This window comes from Protopterus annectens, chromosome 7.part1 (assembly GCF_019279795.1).
Source record: "Protopterus annectens isolate FY-2018-M chromosome 7.part1, PAN1.0, whole genome shotgun sequence".
In the NCBI taxonomy this organism is placed as follows: Eukaryota; Metazoa; Chordata; order Ceratodontiformes; family Protopteridae; genus Protopterus; species Protopterus annectens.
In genome coordinates, this window is record NC_056740.1 from 226,733,397 (window position 1) to 226,751,783 (window position 18,387).

Sequence of the window (18,387 nt, forward strand, 5' to 3'; positions counted from 1 at the left end):
AGCTCCTCTCTCACCACAATTCCTACAACATTTATAGCCTGCCCTCTACCTGAGTAGTAGAATCTGGATCCCAAGCCAAGTGGCTTTGCTGCACTGCCCTTCCATCTCGTTTCCTGTATACATAGGGTGTCCAGGTTCCTCCAGATAATCATGTCATCCACTTCCAAGCTGCATCCTGTCCATGAACCTACATTATGTATAGCAACTCTCAGTTCATGTTTAGCAGGTTGGTTGGTTTTATGTCCAGCTTTCGCTCAACAGAGCTATCTCAGGTAACCCAGGCTGGGCAACTAGACACCGGCCAGCCAGTAGCTTATTGACTCAAGGCTGCTGGGCTTTATGGTGGGCACACACTGGCCAACAGGGGCATATATACCCCTCCCACCATTAGCATGTGTCCCAGGCATGAGTCAGACTAGGCTGGGTCCTCAACCCACTTTTTGTCGACATTAGTTAACATGACCGAATTACCTAGAGCCATATTTGACACCGTCGAGTGGCAAGCCCTGCCACAGCGCGCAGTCTGTGATCCATGTTCTCCTATCTTGAGGTACTGTGCACCACAGTACATGCCCAAAGCGGTTGGTCTGTACAACTCTTCCCCCTATAGGACACCATGTGGAGTCTGTGCTGCTGCCCACAGCCCCATTTATTCGTCCGTTTCAGACGTTTCAGCCATAAACAAACTATACAATAGAAGGAGGAAGCTACTACATGACAGAGAAAAATCCCAAAAAGGGAAGGCATCTCTGATCAGTATTAGCAAAAAACTATGGGCACTCATAAAATCGTCTAAGGCCAGCTTCGAGAGAAAAATTGAACAGGACACTAACGATAATCACAAGGCTTTCTTTAGTTATGTTAGGAACCTGGGTGGGAATTCCCAGATATGCTCAGAATTAGTCCAAAATGACAAAAAATACACCGAACCCACAGACATTGCCAACATCCTATCTGACAGGTTCAGCGCAACCCCCCCCCCCACCCCACCACCAAAAGGGCAAATATCTATACCAGCAGAGTGCTGCCCCCCTGACATCTCAGATGCTCAGGTAAGAGCCGCCCTCTCCAAAGCAAAAAACACAGCATCAATGGGACCAGACGGTGTCCCGGGCTGTGTCCTACATGAACTCCAAGAAGAGCTAAACCCAAACATAAAACTACTGTTCAATCTCAGCCTTACTACAGGATACGTACCCAAAGAGTGGCGTACAGCAACAGTGGTCCTTCTCCACAAAAGTGGTGCCTCAATGGATCCTGGAAACTATCATCCCATAAGCCTGACTAGCTTGGTCTGCAAAGCTATGGAAAGGATCATCATGGACTTTATAAATAAAGATATTGGGGACCTACAGACACTGGATCCTACCCAGTTCGACTTTGTTAAGGGAAGATCCTGCCTCAAACCTGGCCGATTTCTTTGAAAGAGTCACCAAGGCCATTGACGAGGGGAAGGTGGTCCACACAGCCTACCTGGACCTCACAAAAGCCTTCGATACAATACCCCACTCGGGCATTATAGATAAGCTCACCAGCTTAAATATAAACCCCTATGTCACTAGATGGGTTGCAAACTGGCTCAAGGACAGAACCAACATGGTTAGAATTGCTGGAGCCATGTCAGACTCCAAACCAGTTACAAGTGGCATCCCACAAGGCTCAGTCCTGGGACCTCTCTTGTTCGGTATATATTTCTCAGAGGTACAGGCCAACACGGAAGGACTGTGGCTGACCAAGTTCGCAGATGACTGCAAACTGGGTGCCATAATCGACTCTCCAGCCAACACAAGCATCCTCCAAAAGGGCCTCATAGAAACAGACAACTGGTGCCAGAGCCATGGCCTCAAGCTAAATGCCAAAAGTGTATAGTCATCCCCTTTGGCAAAAACAAAGTGCCCACAAATTACCACATAGGTGGTAACCCATTAAGTACGGAAGAAGTAATTAGGGACCTGGGGACCCAAGTTGATAGCAATCTCTCATTTGACAACCACGTGGCCAAAGTGGTTAGAAAAACATTTTATATAGCCCACCTAATCATGAAGGGATTCACATCTAGATCAGGGGAGGTCATCGTGCCTCTTTACTCATCCCTCATCAGGCCCATAATTGAGTACAATGCCCCAGGGAGAACATGCAAAGTGAGAACATGCAAACTCCAAACAGGCATTGGTTGGAGGTCAAGATCAAACCTTGTACCGTGTGCATGGGAATTGAGGACCTTAACCACTAAGCCATCTGGTCATAGCTCAGTACTGAGCAAAATAAAAAAGCAAGAGAAGTCCCACTACATGTCAGTCACTAACAATAACAATCTGCCAGAAATGCCACAATATCTTTCACAACACTCAGTGGCCTAACATTTGATACATAACGATGGACATAATAGCCTCAAAATAACCATACAGGTAGCAAGGAAAGTACAACTTAAGTCACAGTAAACAGCAACCAAAATGGGGACAAAACACACAAATTTCGAGACAAGCAAATTAGGAAGGATTCAAAGCTCTCCGGAATGCTATAGTGGAACTCAAGAAAAATCATTTTTTTTTGTATATACAAATATGGTCATTTCAGCAAAAAGTATTAAAACTGCAATCATATTAAATGCAGGATGGCAGTAACATGACTCAAAAAGAATACAAGGTATAAAAAGCCTGCCTTATGCAGAGCACCTTTCCCTTTCCCTCTAGTCAGTCTCCTACAGATTGCTGAGGGGTGATCTATGTCTGGCTTATAAAGCATCTGCAAACCTCACATTTATGAATCTCCTACATATTTGTAAGTCAAACAGTATCAGAAATATAAGGTCTAAGGACCTGAATTTTGTCTGTGACATAAAAAGAACATGCTAGAGAGACTGATATGTGTCAAAGAGTCTGCCCCTCCTATGGAACATGCTTCCCATCCATGTGAAGCTGAGTTTGTCTGTTACCCAGTTTAAGCACAACCTAGAAAAGTGGATGGTGAATAGGATATTTACACCAGGCCTGGCACCCATGTCCATTATGGACAGAAGTAGCTTATAAATGCCTGTCCCTCAATGTCATATCTGGATACAAGACATCATTATTCTTTCAGGAAAACTTGGCTAGGTTTAGAAAGACCCCTTGGGTCATTAGCCTAGTAACAGTCTATGGGTCTATGAAGGGCACAGAAACAGCTCATCTTCAAATAATGCAGCACAGAGTCAAGGATATTACCCAGTTCCTTTTTTTTTCTTTTGAATAATTCATTTTTATGCAATGGGATGTTCTGAAATGGAAACTGAGAAAAACAGTTCTGGTATATTTAATTTTATTAAGTTATAGATATTGTTTGCCAGCTTCCTCAGAATGCCAGACTGGCTAAATTGGAGATCTGTCTGTCATTTCAGGAAAGCTTTTCTCAGTACTGAAAAGGTGTGATGCCCAGAAAAGTACATTATGGAGTTGCACTTGGAGAGGGAAGAGGCGATATTCTGGAATTTAGTGTACAGTTCCAAAAATTCTGGCTAAATTCCTACACATAGTGTTAGATTCTACAGCAATCTGGTAATGAGTGACCTCAGCTGCTAAACTATCATGTCATCAACAAATGGTCTACCCCTTTATACCATCCTCATAAAAATATTAATTATGGCAAATTAAAGCATGATCCCTCAGAAAAATATAAGTTAAATGCAATGTTGAGCAAAATTAAAAAAGCAGTAAAAAGCAATTTAAAATTATTTTTAAATTATTTAGAAGTCCTGTAAAAGCCAATGGTAGCCACTTATCATGTTGGGTATTGTGAAGAAGAAAAATGGAAAGAATTCTTAAGGACAGGATAGTGAGTAGGGTACTTTTCCGTTATCGGGACAACAATGAAAATGCAGTTGCTGAGCTGCGAATGTACACAGAACACAGAACCAACAAGGTTTAACAGATGTTGGTTCACTTCATATGTCTTTATGTCACTCTCACTGTAATAGAAGTTTGTCATACCTGGTGGTCTGACACTATTTCTTCGTAAGTCTTCATTTTGAATAGTTGGCAGTTTTTACATTAACGGTTCTTTAACTAGTTCTTGTCTAAGAGGTGACATAATTGCCGTGAAGCTCCTTCTACAGGTTCTTTCTACAGTTGCTCAGTGCTATATACACATAATATGTGTATTTTACAAAAAAATTAACATATTTTCTGATTGTGATGAATGGAGGGTGACTTTTTTTTTTTTATTTCAGGTGAAAGCTGCTAGCAGACACGTAAGTGGTGTAGTCTGAAACTTATTTTTTGTGTCTGCTTTTGTTGGTTAGACTGACAATGAAACTGCCGCTGTCCTACAGACACATATATATGTATATAAATTTTTTAAAATTTAGAATCAGTTCTTCCGTGGTTGCCATCCATTCTTCTTACATGTGTTTACTGTAACATTAGTTTCCATTATCCCTTGAAGCAAATAGTGAGTCACTGATACTTGTAATCCTGTACTGATTCTTGGTGTTGATGTTCTTGTTTTTTGAGACCAACATTGTCCTGCCGATACCTAGTATCTTCCTTTTTTTTTCTACTAGCAATATGGAATTAAAGTCACCTGATAGACTGCAGCCCTTTAAACGCCGATCCCACATACACACGACGATGCACTTATGGCGAGCAAACTGTTATCTCTTTCATTGCTGGGGCAGAAGTTATGGCAGTTAATTTCCATTATATCCTTTGATAACCTGCATTAATACTAGTCAGACTGCAAATGAGGAACATAATTTTTCTAAAAGATATGCTGTTTGACCTTGCTGGTTCTATGTTTTGTGTACATTCACGCATTTCGACTGTTTCCCCGATGACGGAAAAGTACCATGAGTAGTAAGTCTGAAGATGGTACAAAACATATCCATTATGATGGCTTTATTACCACAGGACTGCATTAGACAAACTTGTCACAGTTTTTGATAGGACGAGTAACAAGAGACAGAGAAAAGAAAACCAGTGGACATAGTCTATGTGATCTTTACTAAGAAATTCATTACAATTCCCAGAGAAGATAACCAAGCTAACATAAGAGGGGGTAGGGATGAACTAAATAAAGCAATATGAGTAGAGAACTGTGTATTAGGAAGAAAGAAAGCAGAGGGTGATGGTCTGGACTGGAGATGGTGAATAAAGGAGTACAGACAAACTGAACATGACATGATCAGTACTTGAACCCATTTTAGTTATTGTATACATGCCAGACTTACTACAGGAGATGAAAAATATTACTAATATGCTCAAAAATGATCCAATGACTTGGAAGATTATGTGGGGTCAGGACCAATTTGAGCAGGACCATAAGGAATTTAGGTAATGAATACAGAGGTGGCAAATGAGGTTTAATGTATATAAATGAGATGTGCTCCATTCTGGCAAAATATATCAGTTAAGTAGATGAAGGGTATGGGAAATGGAGGGATGCAGAAAAAGATGTTGGCATTCTGATCACAGAATCACCAAAAACAGAGTAAGATGGTGAGGAAAATGTTTGCAAGAAATTGGTATGTATAGCAATCAAACAAATTCAAGGGGGAGAATGTACATGATTATATCACCCTATTAGCATGGCGAGACTATGCTTGCAGTACTGTTTTCAATTGTAGACACTGTATAGGGAAGAGGAAGAAGGACTTTAAGAAAGGGTTCACATGAGCACAGTTAAGATGATGAGTAGTATACAGGGGCTGAACCTCCGGGTCATTCTTTATCTTTTATAACAAGTAAATTAACACATGATGAAACAAGCAGAAACAACACCAAAGTGCTTTCCTACCTTATTTCCCAGAGCACGAACCAAAATAAGCTTAGGTTTCTTTTTTAAAACTCCTCGTAGCGCTAGACATTTGTCATATTTTTCTAGTTCAATTGTCTCAATACACTTTTCGGACTCCTGCCAGAAAAAAAGCAGAAAAAAAAATAATTTGTCATTTAGCTAGAGCTATTATTAATGTGCAAATAAAGGAAAAAACAGAATACAAGTCCATACAAAGCTTTTTATGTAAAAGTTGTAGATTATTAAAGCAAGATGTAATGATTTCAGTTTGATGAAACTATTTTAATGAATACAATCGTTTTCCTGATGGGTACTTTCAAAACAAAATCTATCATATTGACTTCTAGTAGTGCAAAGACCACCACTACTACACACACACACACACACACACACACACACATGCACACACACACACACACACACACACACACACACACACACACACACACACACACACACACACACACACACACTGCATGAAGATAATCCTGTAAATTAAAGAATAAAATCCAAACTCATTGCTCTTTAAGGGAAAGGGATTAGTTCCCTCCTGTAGCTGTCTTAGAGTAACGTGGCATTTTCCAGGAAGTGCCAGCAGGCAGCAGCTCAGGACAGTAGTGTAACACAGCAGCCTAATCCTCTGTCAAAGATGGCGATAAAAACTATAGATTTTCCCACCTGCATACAAAACCCGTCTTAGGAAAACTGCTTTTGCTAAATATTTCTAATTACAGGGAGACTCAGTGAAATATGGTACAATAAAGCATACAGTGGCATAAACATCTGCAGTAACAAATAGCACAAGAAATAAATGATCCTTCAGAAAGCTACATATAGGTACAGAACAGAGAACTATGTAATTTGCAAATATATACACATATGGTTTAAACTGTGGTGGGATTTATAAAATAAATTCTGAGCATTAGTAGGCTGCCATATCACTGTCTAAAACTAAGCAAATATGTGTTGTCATGTGAAAAATATGTTCTTATGAATACATGGTCAAGTTATTAGAATGTGGCAGTGTTAGTGGAGTTTCTGTGCTGTACAATGTGGCATGCACAACCCTGGGAAAAACTTAGATAGAGGGATCAAGACAGCTAGTGGAAATTCATTATCTTAGTAAAATATATACTATATAATGCTGGTTAGGGAAACTGTGCACATACCTCTACAATAAGTAGTACTCTCCACTGGGGAAAGCAGCAGAATCTGGACAAAAATGGAATAGGTCACTAGGATGTTGCTTAAGATCTCGGCAAGGTCCAGGTAGGCAGTGGTGTATGCCCCTTATCTTTGTCCTTACTAATACTTTCAAAAAATCAGAGGTGAAGACAACTCTTTGCTAAATACCTGTGGTTTAAAAATTTAAAAACCTTTCTCTACTTAGAGGATACTGGTATTTATAACAGTATGGAAACCCAGTTTAAAGATTAAAAATTTTTTATCACATTTTCACAAATGCCAGATTATACCTCCTTTCTCTGTGAAGCTCTGTTGTGATGGGAGCAGTTTCTCAATATTTTAAAACAAATAAAAGCTATAAACTAAGAAAACTGTACTGGACGATAAATTGTTTATACAGTAATAAATATCAAAATTGAATATAATGTGCAGGAAACTACTAAATACAGTCTACATCTCAAAAGGATCATGAAGATATTTGGATTAAATTCCAGGATATAAAAGCAATGACTCAATAAAATATATCATTATGGGTAATTTAACTATTTAACTACTTGCTGCTTAAACTATTCAACATCAAGTAAATACACCCAAATATTAATGTTAGTCAAAACTTTATAAAACAAACTTATTTATTTAACAGTTGTTTATTGAGAAAGTCTGACAGGGACAAGGCCCATTTTCGGTACAGACCCAGGGAGAAATTCTCCAGATGCATGTCTTTGGAATGTGGGAGGAAATTGAGCACCCGTAGGCAACCCATGTGAATGCAGGGAGGACATGCAGACTCCACAGAGAAAGCACTCCAGACGAGAGTCAAACAGGAGAACTTCTTGTTGTAAGGTGACAACGCTAACTGCTGCACCACTGCCCCGCCCAGTATGAAACAGTATAAAATCTACCTACAGCTGGCAATACTTTAAATATCATACTGACAAATCTAAGATGATCCCCACTCATGGTTTTGCCATCTGAAATTAACATAGATCATGATGACATCATCTTTCCCTCATTTCAAAACTGAATCATAAATAAATCATCCTTCCTAGATTTAGTGGACATAGTATACATAATGGAAACTATCATGCAATAAATGATAAACGTACAAAAACAGACTGAGATACTCTTTCCAGTCATCCAAATAAATTTGCCTGGGATACTGCCAGTGAGTTCTATGGTATCATTAATATATGCATTCATGAGAACATACTGGTAAAACAAACAAACAAACAAAAACTTTGGTGGAGTCACAAACTGAGCAAGATACAAATCAGAACAAAATGATTATTATCCAGCTTTCAAAAAATCTAGACTAAATAAAGAAATTAAATTACTTACTCACCTAATAAAATGTTCCCTTTCTAATTGCAAAGCTCAATGTCTGAAATAAGTAATAAGGCATTTTTTAATTACAATGTAAGATGCTATCAATATAAAATGACATGATTATTCTGTCACATTACACAGCAATCATCTTACAGAAAATGTTTGAAATCTTAGCAATACATAAAGACTTGGGGCAGAGTGTTAGGACTGTGTTAGGAGACAATGACAGGTATTCTTGCTATATCTATAAGGTAGGATAACTGCTGGTACAAATACAATTAAAAACTCAAGATCTTGGGACCAAACTATATTATTTTATTTATTTATTGCATTAGTTTACTGGGATGATCTGAATGGCAGAAGGCTACCCTTTTCAGTGGAGGCCCAGGGAGAAAAGCTCCAAAAAAAATCCTAACATTACATAAACAACACAGTAAACAGAAGTATACAAGCAATCAGTAAATATACAAAATTTAAATACTGTATCATTAACTAATAACAGCACCATGTCATGAGCTATGAAACTTTTTTCTGGGTAGAAAGCACTGGGAAAAAAATATTACATAAAGAAGATAGTAGCAAAGGTATATAAGTAGTCAGAAAATATACAACGTTTAAACAGAATATCATTAATTAATAGCTGCATCATGCAAAAAAACCTATTAAATATATTTGGAAATAACCTTGATAGAAACAGAGAACGGGAAGAAAACGAAGGATTAGTATTAAGAGGTGAGAGAGACTGTTTTAAGATAGGTAGAAGGACAAAGGAGAATATTTTGGACCAGTAACTAAAGGAGTAGTGTTTCAAAAGAAAAAGAGAAAGTAAGGTGCAAGATGTTTAGCATCCAGGAGTTGTGCATGTACAGAGCCAGGTATATTTCATGCATTCTCTTGTTTGCGCCTTAAAAGAGTTGGTCATTATTGTGTTTCTCAGAGAGGAAGGGAGTTTCAAATATTAGCCAGGAAAGAGGAAGTCACCAAGTGAATTGTGTTTTTTTTGTACAGTATATACCATGTGCTTGTAACACAGAGTGTATATACAATGTGCTTGCAATACAGATAACAGGAAAACATAACCATCTCCCTATCAGTCATATTAAACAAAACACTATTAAATGGGCATGTCACATGTCTATAATGACAGGCTATCATGGTGCCAGTTCACAAAGGATGTCTGAATTAAGAAGTGTCAAGTCTGACTAGTCTTCTATGTAAAATCATAAAAGGCATCATAGTGGAGTTTATCCAAAATAACAAAATCAAACTCATTCTTTTAGGTATTTAGTGCTAAGTGTTCTGTAAGGACAAATCATGCATATTTCATTCTTGTGCCATTTTCTGAAATTATGACACTGTAGGCTTCTCATATTGACATTGAATGTATTAAATGCCAGTCCATATAGTTCAGTGAGGAAAAAAGTAGCACAGTCCAACAGGTCAGACTAGAAGAGAGGTACATGCCCAGCTTAATGTGACTTACCACTGGAGTCCCACAGGGCTGTCTACAAAGACTACATCTTTTTTACTGTAATTTTCAGGTATAAAATTTGGAAATGGACTGGATAATGAAATATGGTGATGTTTGGAAATGAGTAACATGATTACGTCAATAAAAATGGGGAAGTTCTCCAAGGTGTCTACAAAAAACAAATACCCATGTGTAGTAGTAGTGATCTGTCATTCAATTTCAATAAATGTAGCAACATGCTGCTTGACAACAGGTCAATGATAATTATGGTTCACCTTTCTGTTATACAGAAATAAAGCCCTGACTATAACCCAGATGACCCAGATTCGAACAGCAGCATGGGTACTAGAAGAGGTGCACAGACAGAATGGGAATGGAGTGACTGATGCCTGCTTGTCCATTCTGGTGGGTCACAGAGATGCTTATAGACAAGTAAACTGCCACAGAACAAACTTCTAACTTGGTGCCCGTTATGGTTTCACTAGCAATATGAGCAACAGTGTTACCAGGCTGGGGACAGTAGCACTTACCCTACATGCATTTAAATGTGCTTGGATTGGAAGAGGGTACTGTAGACCCCTGCAGTTGTGCAAATGCTCACTTCAGCTACCAGGGAGTGGGGTTGCGGCCTAAATAGAAAAGCCAAGATGGATGTCTGGAGGTGGTCTTTGCTATCACCTTCTGCTTCACATTGAATGAATGGGCCAGGAACGGCTCTCATTCAGTAAGAAACAAATAGGTCAATAGACTGAAATGAGGCACATGGTTGGCATGTACCAGAACCCCCCCCCAAAAAAAAAAAAAATTATGAAAAGTACATTACTACTAAAAATCAATGGGTAATAGTAAACAAAATTTCAAACTTAAGCATGTATATATCTATGAAAGCCAAAAAGCATATTTTGCAGCCCATTTAATTAAAGTGTGCATGTCTACTCTGTCCAGGGTGGTTACTGTACTATTTTATACCTCACTGAGCTCACCTATTATTGAATGCAGTGCTCTGTTCTTTAGCTTTCAAATAAGTCACCTGCTGCAACTTCAAGCCACTTGATGCTGCGAAGAGAGACATTATAAAAGGCAAAATCATGCCTTTTAGATCTACTCTTCATTTGGCCAAGATAGTTGCAGTTGCTGCCAGCCTAGCAACTTCTCAGTGTGAGCTGCTTGTCATGGCTGTGTCAAAACCATTTGCACCCAGTGGTGTTCATTGGCCATGAGAAAGTTGTAAGTGCTGGAAAACTTGAACTATTTGCAAATGATTTAGAAACTGTTATAACGTTCTCTTCCTCATAGGTTATTTAGATGCAGTTATGACAACTACCTGGTCTACATCACAATTTCTGATCAGGTTCTGTTAGAAAGTCTATACCTCGAATGTACATCTGGGAGAACAATTATCAGAGGAGCTTAATACTTAATATGAATATCAATAATTGCAGCAAAGTAATAGCTGCACTGCAGAACACCATCCAAAATTATGTAATGAGCTTTGTATTATATCAGAACAATTTACTCATTTACTTCATTCAAAATAAAGCTGCTGCATACAGAGGAAGCAAGAAATATCAACGTGGTGTTACAGCTGTCAAGTTTCTTGAAGGCCAATAGGCTGTAAGATTAATAGTTAAATCTATGAACCTAAATATACAAGGATTAACATTAACAGTAGAATAGCAGATTACAAACAGAACAGAGAGTAATACTACTGTACGGTAAAGAAACTTGGGAGCTCAAAAGGATGGATATGAAAAACCTGAGATCTGTAGCAGGATGCACACTGTAGTACAGACACAAAAATAAGGACTTTAGAGCAAAAGCTCACGTAACTCCAATTGCAGAGAAGATCAACGAGAACAGATTGCGATGGTTCAGGTACATGTACAGGAACGCACAAGACAATCTAGTGAAAAAGATTTGGGACAAACAGAAAGAAGGGAAAACAAATTGAGGGCATGCAGCAAAAAGACGGATGGATTGTGAGAAGAAAGATCTGTGACAGTCAGGCATGATGTCGAAGAAGGTAAAAATGTCAAACTGACTTCAGAGAAATAGCAACAGTTGATGTGACAATCTGAACCCCACATAAAAAATGTGAAAAAAAAGGGAGTAGATGATGATGATGATGATGAAACAAAAAAAATAAGTCTGAAATAGACTGCAGATGGTGGGGTTTATGGCAAATAGACTTGTGTGTAGTGATATGTGCACAGTTAGAAAAGCTATTCAATATTTTCCTTGTACAACAGTGAGGTAGTTACAGCTCAGTGTTTTAGAAAACTATTGACTGTAGCTGTCATGCAAACAAAATAAATTATTTAGATCATTATTTCTTCTGTTAGTACTTTCTGGAAACTGACAGATGTAAAAGGAAAGATGGTTATGTGAAGAACATTATCAAAATAATTTATTGTTATGCACATATAAATAACTGCTCCCAAATTAAAGGACCATGTCACAAGTGCTACTTGAAGATGTATAAAATAAAGTGAGATAAGGAAGAGACAAAAAGAAAATATAGTAATTTACTCATTGCACTGAAACCTGTCAAGAGTCAGTACACATCTGCTGATAATCAGTAAAGAACTCAGCTGATTGTTAGAAAGAAGTTGAAGAACAGAAGTCAGTGCTTAATGGTCGTTCAATGGCAGCTTGATTTAAAAGCAGCTTCATCCAGTCTTTTCAGTCAATTCAACGTGTTTGAATGGTACATATCTGCTCAAACGCTAGTGTGTTATACTAATTGCAGAATTTGGAGAAGACATCTGCGATTTGTGAGGAAATTAGTATTACGGTTTGGGTTAAGTTTATGGTATAGTTAGGTTTGAGTTATTGATTAACTTTCACTTAGGGATAGAGTAAGGGATGGGTTTAAGGCTAGAGTTACAGTTAAGGTTAGAGTTAATATTAGCCAAGATTACTTTCAGAGATAAGTTAAGGGCTAAGTTTAGAGACTGGTTTGAGTTTATGGTTATGTCTAGTGCAGAGGTTGCTGTTAAAAAAAGGAATAATTAATAGATTATATAAAATAATAACCCGCGATGGTAGTGCTGCGGTAGCGTTGTCGCCTCACAGTAAGACGCTGTCCGGTTCAATTCTCAGCTAGAGCGTCTTCTGCGTGGAGACATGCGTGAATGGGCGTACCTTCGTTGAAGGTTGTGGGTCAGGCCTGGCAAGCTGGTATGTAAAAATCAACTGCCAATTATTAGCGGACCGGAGTTCCGCTGTGGCGACCCCTAACCGGGAAAAGCCGAAAGACACAAACAAACAAATAAAATAATGTATGATAAATCCAAGAAAGAATTGGAGGATGTTAGAAAATATTGGGAAGGCAGACTGGAAGGGAGAACATTTGCATTTTGGGGAGTTGAGCTGCCTTTGAATGGATGATGTGTTGGTTGAATCTAATAGCCACAAAAGACAGTCATGGTCTCTGTGTTACCATTCTACACTTGATCATATTTTGTTTACGGCTTAGGGATTGAGGCTATGATAAGGATAGTGCAGGGAACCCCATCTGTCTTGTTACAGAGCAACTGGGTCAGTGGGGGGAGAACTGGAACTCAACATTTATAATACTGAGGAAACAATTTCTACTCCAGTGTTAAAATCTACTTAACATTAGCTTATTGGGAGGAGACAACCATTCTCCACAATTAAAAGGCTCAAGATGGCTTGTGACAGAACCCCTATTTAGTTTTCAATGTACAGGGCCATACATTTTCTTTCCTAGCTTAATTTGCTTTGCAGCTGCTAAACTGGTGATACAGCAACAGACATGGCATCATTTAAACCCAATCCCAGACCTCCCAGAATTACTCAAACTAGAAACCCTCAAAAATGGTGACAGCTCAGTCAGTAGGATCATAAAGGATTAACATACCAAGCAAATCGTGGAAGTGGTACCAGCAACTTGAAAGTTTATATGGCAGAAAAACAACAGCACTATTTCTGCACAGACTGACAGTCTGTTTGTACTGGTACAACCTATTGCTCTTGAGTCACATAAAATGCCAGCAGTGACTCAATGAATATCTGTTGCCATTCACAGAGTTTGCAATGCAAGTAGAGAATGGAAGTAGATTGTAACACCTTTTTTCTATATCAAAGAAACACATGCATCTTGGTCGAACTTAAAACAATGAAAAGGCAAAATAGCGAAGCGTCTTTTAAGCGAATTCTTTCCCAGGGAAAGAATTTGCTTGGCCGCTTCCATTACTTTGCCGTTTTCAGTACAGTAGTGCTATCTCAGAGTTGGTATATTTAAGCAGGGGATGTGGGGGGGCACAGCCCCCCCACATCGGTGGGTGTAGGGGAGTGAAGCCCCCCCACTTTATGTATTCTTTCAGATTTGTTTTCTTTTTTTTTTTTTGGAACAGAATCACTGTTCTGAGCTTTTGAGATTGTAAGCTTTCACTTACATGGGGTTGATTATTCATCGTTCACTTTTTTAAGTGTTCAATGATATATCACACACACCATGTATGCACCAACACACTACATATACATCTATGGGATGTGAAAAGAAGCGGAAGTACCCAGAGAAAACCCACACAGACATAGGGAGGATGTAAAGACTCTGAACAGAAAGCACCCCAGCTGGGAACCAAACCAGAAAAACCTCTTGCTGTAAGGTGGCAAAGTTAATCACTGTACTACTGTGCTGCCCCAGATAGTGAAAGCACTCTGTGAAATTTGCAAGTGTTTTTGAAAAAAACAAATGAAAATTGTAGTGTGTTTGTTTTTTTTTTAGTTTAATGTCTGTTTAGTTTTTCATTATAACCACATCCATAAAATGATGCCGTGGTAGGTACTGGACAATGATTTACACACAGCTGCAAAAAATATGGGTAACCAAATCCTATTTACCTCTTTAGTGGAGCAGCTTCTTACATTGCAGTTTCGCTAGTAAATCATCAAATATGTTGATTTTCGAAGTGAGGTGTACCACATAAAAGAACTAATTGACAAATTGTCTTTTTAGAAAGTAAGAAACTACTACTGATGCATTTAGAATGGAAATATAGTAACCTGCATATTGGATTAGGTAATGAGGCATTGTGGGTTCAATCTTTCATGAAGTCAATACAGGGATTTTCAGCAGCAAGAAAAAAAATCAGGAAGTTGTCTTTATCAGCAAAATAGAATGCAAAAATAACACACTTTATGCATAAAAAATGTATAATTTTGTAGTCTTTATGGCAAGGAGGTTACATCCATCTCCAAAGGTTTATTACGTATACTTGTTTCAGAACATGACCAATATACTTTAACAGAGAATGCACAAAATAGGAACCAGAAGACTGTCAATGAAAATTTGTCTAAACGTAGTGTGAACTCTCTATGTGGGTGGCTGCAGTCTTCCATATACCTAATATTGCCATTAATCAGAGAATGGGATTTTTCACAAAAACTTAACTTGTCCTTCTCCTTTCTTAATTACATTAGAATGGGAAAGCAGCATTTCACAAATTACCATTTTTTGTTGTTTAATGGTTACTTTGCATTTTTTTCTGAGTTGATGGCTTCTGGCACTGAGGAGGGAGATTCGATGATGCTATTTAGCCAAACACTTGCTGAGCTGAATAGCTCACTTGGCAAATTAACGCAGCGTTTGGATATTCTTGAGAGAAGGCAGCTTGATTCTAACAGTCAATCTAGTTCCATAATGGAGCAGGAAGTACACATCCCCGGAGCTCAAACAAGCAACAGGACACAACGATTGATCTCAGGGAACCAAAATGGATTTAATATTGATGGCATTCAGCCATCAACATCACAGGAACATAGGGAACAAAGGGAATCAAATCAGAATGCTGGAGACCAGAATTCAAGTAGGATAAATGGCTCTGTTAATAGACATGAAGCTGTTAATATTACTGAATGGCTACGTGGATGGGAGTTTTTTGCTTGGAACTGATACTACACCTGTAAGTAACAACTATTTCAATAGCTTACAAAAGTTAAACAGTTTACTTTTGAAAATCAAAAAAACTGCAGATGGACAATATGTACTTTAAAGAATGCCTACGTTTAAAAATTGTACCCAAAGGGCTCAGAATGTGGCGGTTTCCAACAGGTTTGGTCTGTAATTCCCCCTTCCACAAAGAATTGCTTAATATGTTTGATCATCATGGGTTTGAATACCTTGAGCTGGTTATTAAACATAACCAAACTGATATTTCAACTCTTAGTAAGGAGGCTGAGGATCTGGATAAACTTATTGTTAATAATATATCACATATAAATAATTTGTATGAGTGTAACCACATCTTCAAAAGCACTGAAAGTCAATTGGAAGGTATAAAAAATTGTAAAATTAAAAAGATTGAAAGAGATAGGGTTGATTATGCCAATAATTCCGCGTACCCAGAACTCCCACATTCACAAATGTGGGATAGTAGGTACAGAAATAATTTGGCAGCTAATGAAAATGAAGGTGACTATTTTTTAGACCAGCAGGAAGAGTTCCCACAACTGAGGCGCTCGGAACATCTCAGAGCCAGGAACAACCAGAACACATTCCAGAAGGAAACCCTTCAAACGAACTGGGGGGGGGGGAGGCAATTACAATCAACATCAGAGGGGGAACATGAGGGGGCATTACAGAGGGAGGAACCGTACCTGGAATAAAATCCTAGACCATATCCCACAATCATTGAGAACGTCACAAAGGACTTTAAAGTATTTAACTATTCTGATGTACCTATCTGTAAGAAATTATGTGATATTTTTTTTAAGGGTCTATCTTTTGTACCTGAACAAAAGTTGAATATTAGTCAAACACTGGTAGACCTGAAACTCTTTGTTAGAAAATTGAATTTAAATATGTTGTTTCAGAATGTCAGTTATACAGGGAATCCCCGGTATGTATCAAATACTTATAACCCTCCCATACACCCCTCCCTACAGTTATTTGAACATCTCTGTGAGATTGATCTTCGTAGCATAAATACCCTGAATTCTATGGATGTAGCCCAGAATTTGTCTACAGATGAAAATGAGTTATTAAGGTCTATTCAAAGAAATAAAGTGATCAGGCTAATGAAACCAGACAAGGGAGGTGGGGTTGGTATCATGAGCATGGAATTGTACAACATAAAACTGAAAAATATACTTGAAGGGTGCTTCTATAAAAGGGCATCACTAAATGAATTTAATGGGGCATTGAATAAAATAAAAAAATGAAATTAATGACCTCTTTATAGAGGGAAGCATTTCTACAGAAGAACAGAATTACATGCTTGTTTCCCACCCAAAAGTCTCTTGTATATTTGGTTTACCTAAACTGCATAGAGATCTACATGACCCCCCAATGAGATCCATTGTAGACGCCCGTGGTTCTGCCATACAACCCATAGCAAAGTACTTAGACACCAGATTAAAGAAGTTTGTATCTGAAGAGAAAAGTATCTGTAGAGACTCATGGGATTTTCTACAAAGAATAAATCAATTAGATTATAGTGAAGGTGGTTATTTTATTACTATAGATGTGAAAGACCTCTATACTGTTATACCTCATGAGATAGGGGTAGAATGGTTTTGTGAGTATCTTTTGGAAAAGAATGTACCGCAGGTAAAAATTAATAATTTTGAACATCTATTAAGTATTGTTTTGCATAACAACTTTATTCTATTTGAAGGAGAGTATTATTTGCAAACTGAAGGCATCTCAATGGGTTCAGCTTGTGGTGGGACATATGCTAACATCGTAATGTTACAGTGGGAGAAAAATATTTATTTAATTCAAATTATTTCTTGCACTGTATATGTTATACGAGATTTTTGGATGAAATTTTTATGTACTGGGAGGGGCCAGGTGAGACCCCTTTTCTTAGATTCACACATACGGTTGGAGTTGATGAAATACCATACCTAGATGTGAGGCTAATAAAAGATAGAGTATCTAAGGTGTTTAAAGCTGAAATTTACCGAAAACCAACATATTCAAACAGCTATTTACATTTTAGTAGCTCTCATCCATTTAAGCAAAAGAAAGTTGTATTAAAAGGTCAATATGTAAGGGCTGCACGAATGGTATCTGAATTTGAAAGTTTCCTAGATGAATGTGATCGCCTGAAAGACGTTTCAGAAGAGGGGATATCCCAATTCATTAATAAATAGTGTGATGTTAGAAGTAGTAAATAAAAGATAGAGGGGACATTTTAAGCCATTACTAGATCAAAAACAACATGAAGAAATAGAAGGGAATGACAGGGAGGTCATAACTAGCATAAGTATATAATCATAGACTCAAGAAATAGGTCAAAATACTGAGACATCTGAGGAGAAGAAATTCAATAGTGCATTCATCACAATTTTTAATAAAAGTAGTAAGAATGTAGCTGACATCCTATTTAAAAATTGGGTGATATTAACTAATAATAGGGACACCAGAAATACAGTAGATGAACTACCTACTATTGTATATAAAAAAGGCAGAACTATAAAAAATGTTTTAGAAAGTACAAATGTGAACCAACAAAATGGCTACATGAAAAAATGTGGGACCTGCAATTATTGTTGTTACATCTATGAGGGTAGTTCATTTAACATCAACAATACCATAGTGAAGATTACTAGTAAAGGCTCATGCATAACAGAGAAAGTAGTATAAATAAATAAAATAGTATAAT

The 18,387-nt window shown here is 37.9% G+C and overlaps 1 protein-coding gene across 1 annotated transcript in view; it reads right to left on the minus strand.

Moving 5' to 3' along the window:
- The window catches only part of PLEKHO2 (pleckstrin homology domain containing O2), a 1,330,687-nt gene that overhangs the window by 878,127 nt on the left and 434,173 nt on the right, over positions 1–18,387 (minus strand). The window contains exon 3 of the mRNA XM_044078679.1: positions 5,770–5,886. Within this exon, the coding sequence (XP_043934614.1) occupies positions 5,770–5,886 (117 nt within the window). The remainder of the gene's footprint in view (positions 1–5,769; positions 5,887–18,387) is intronic.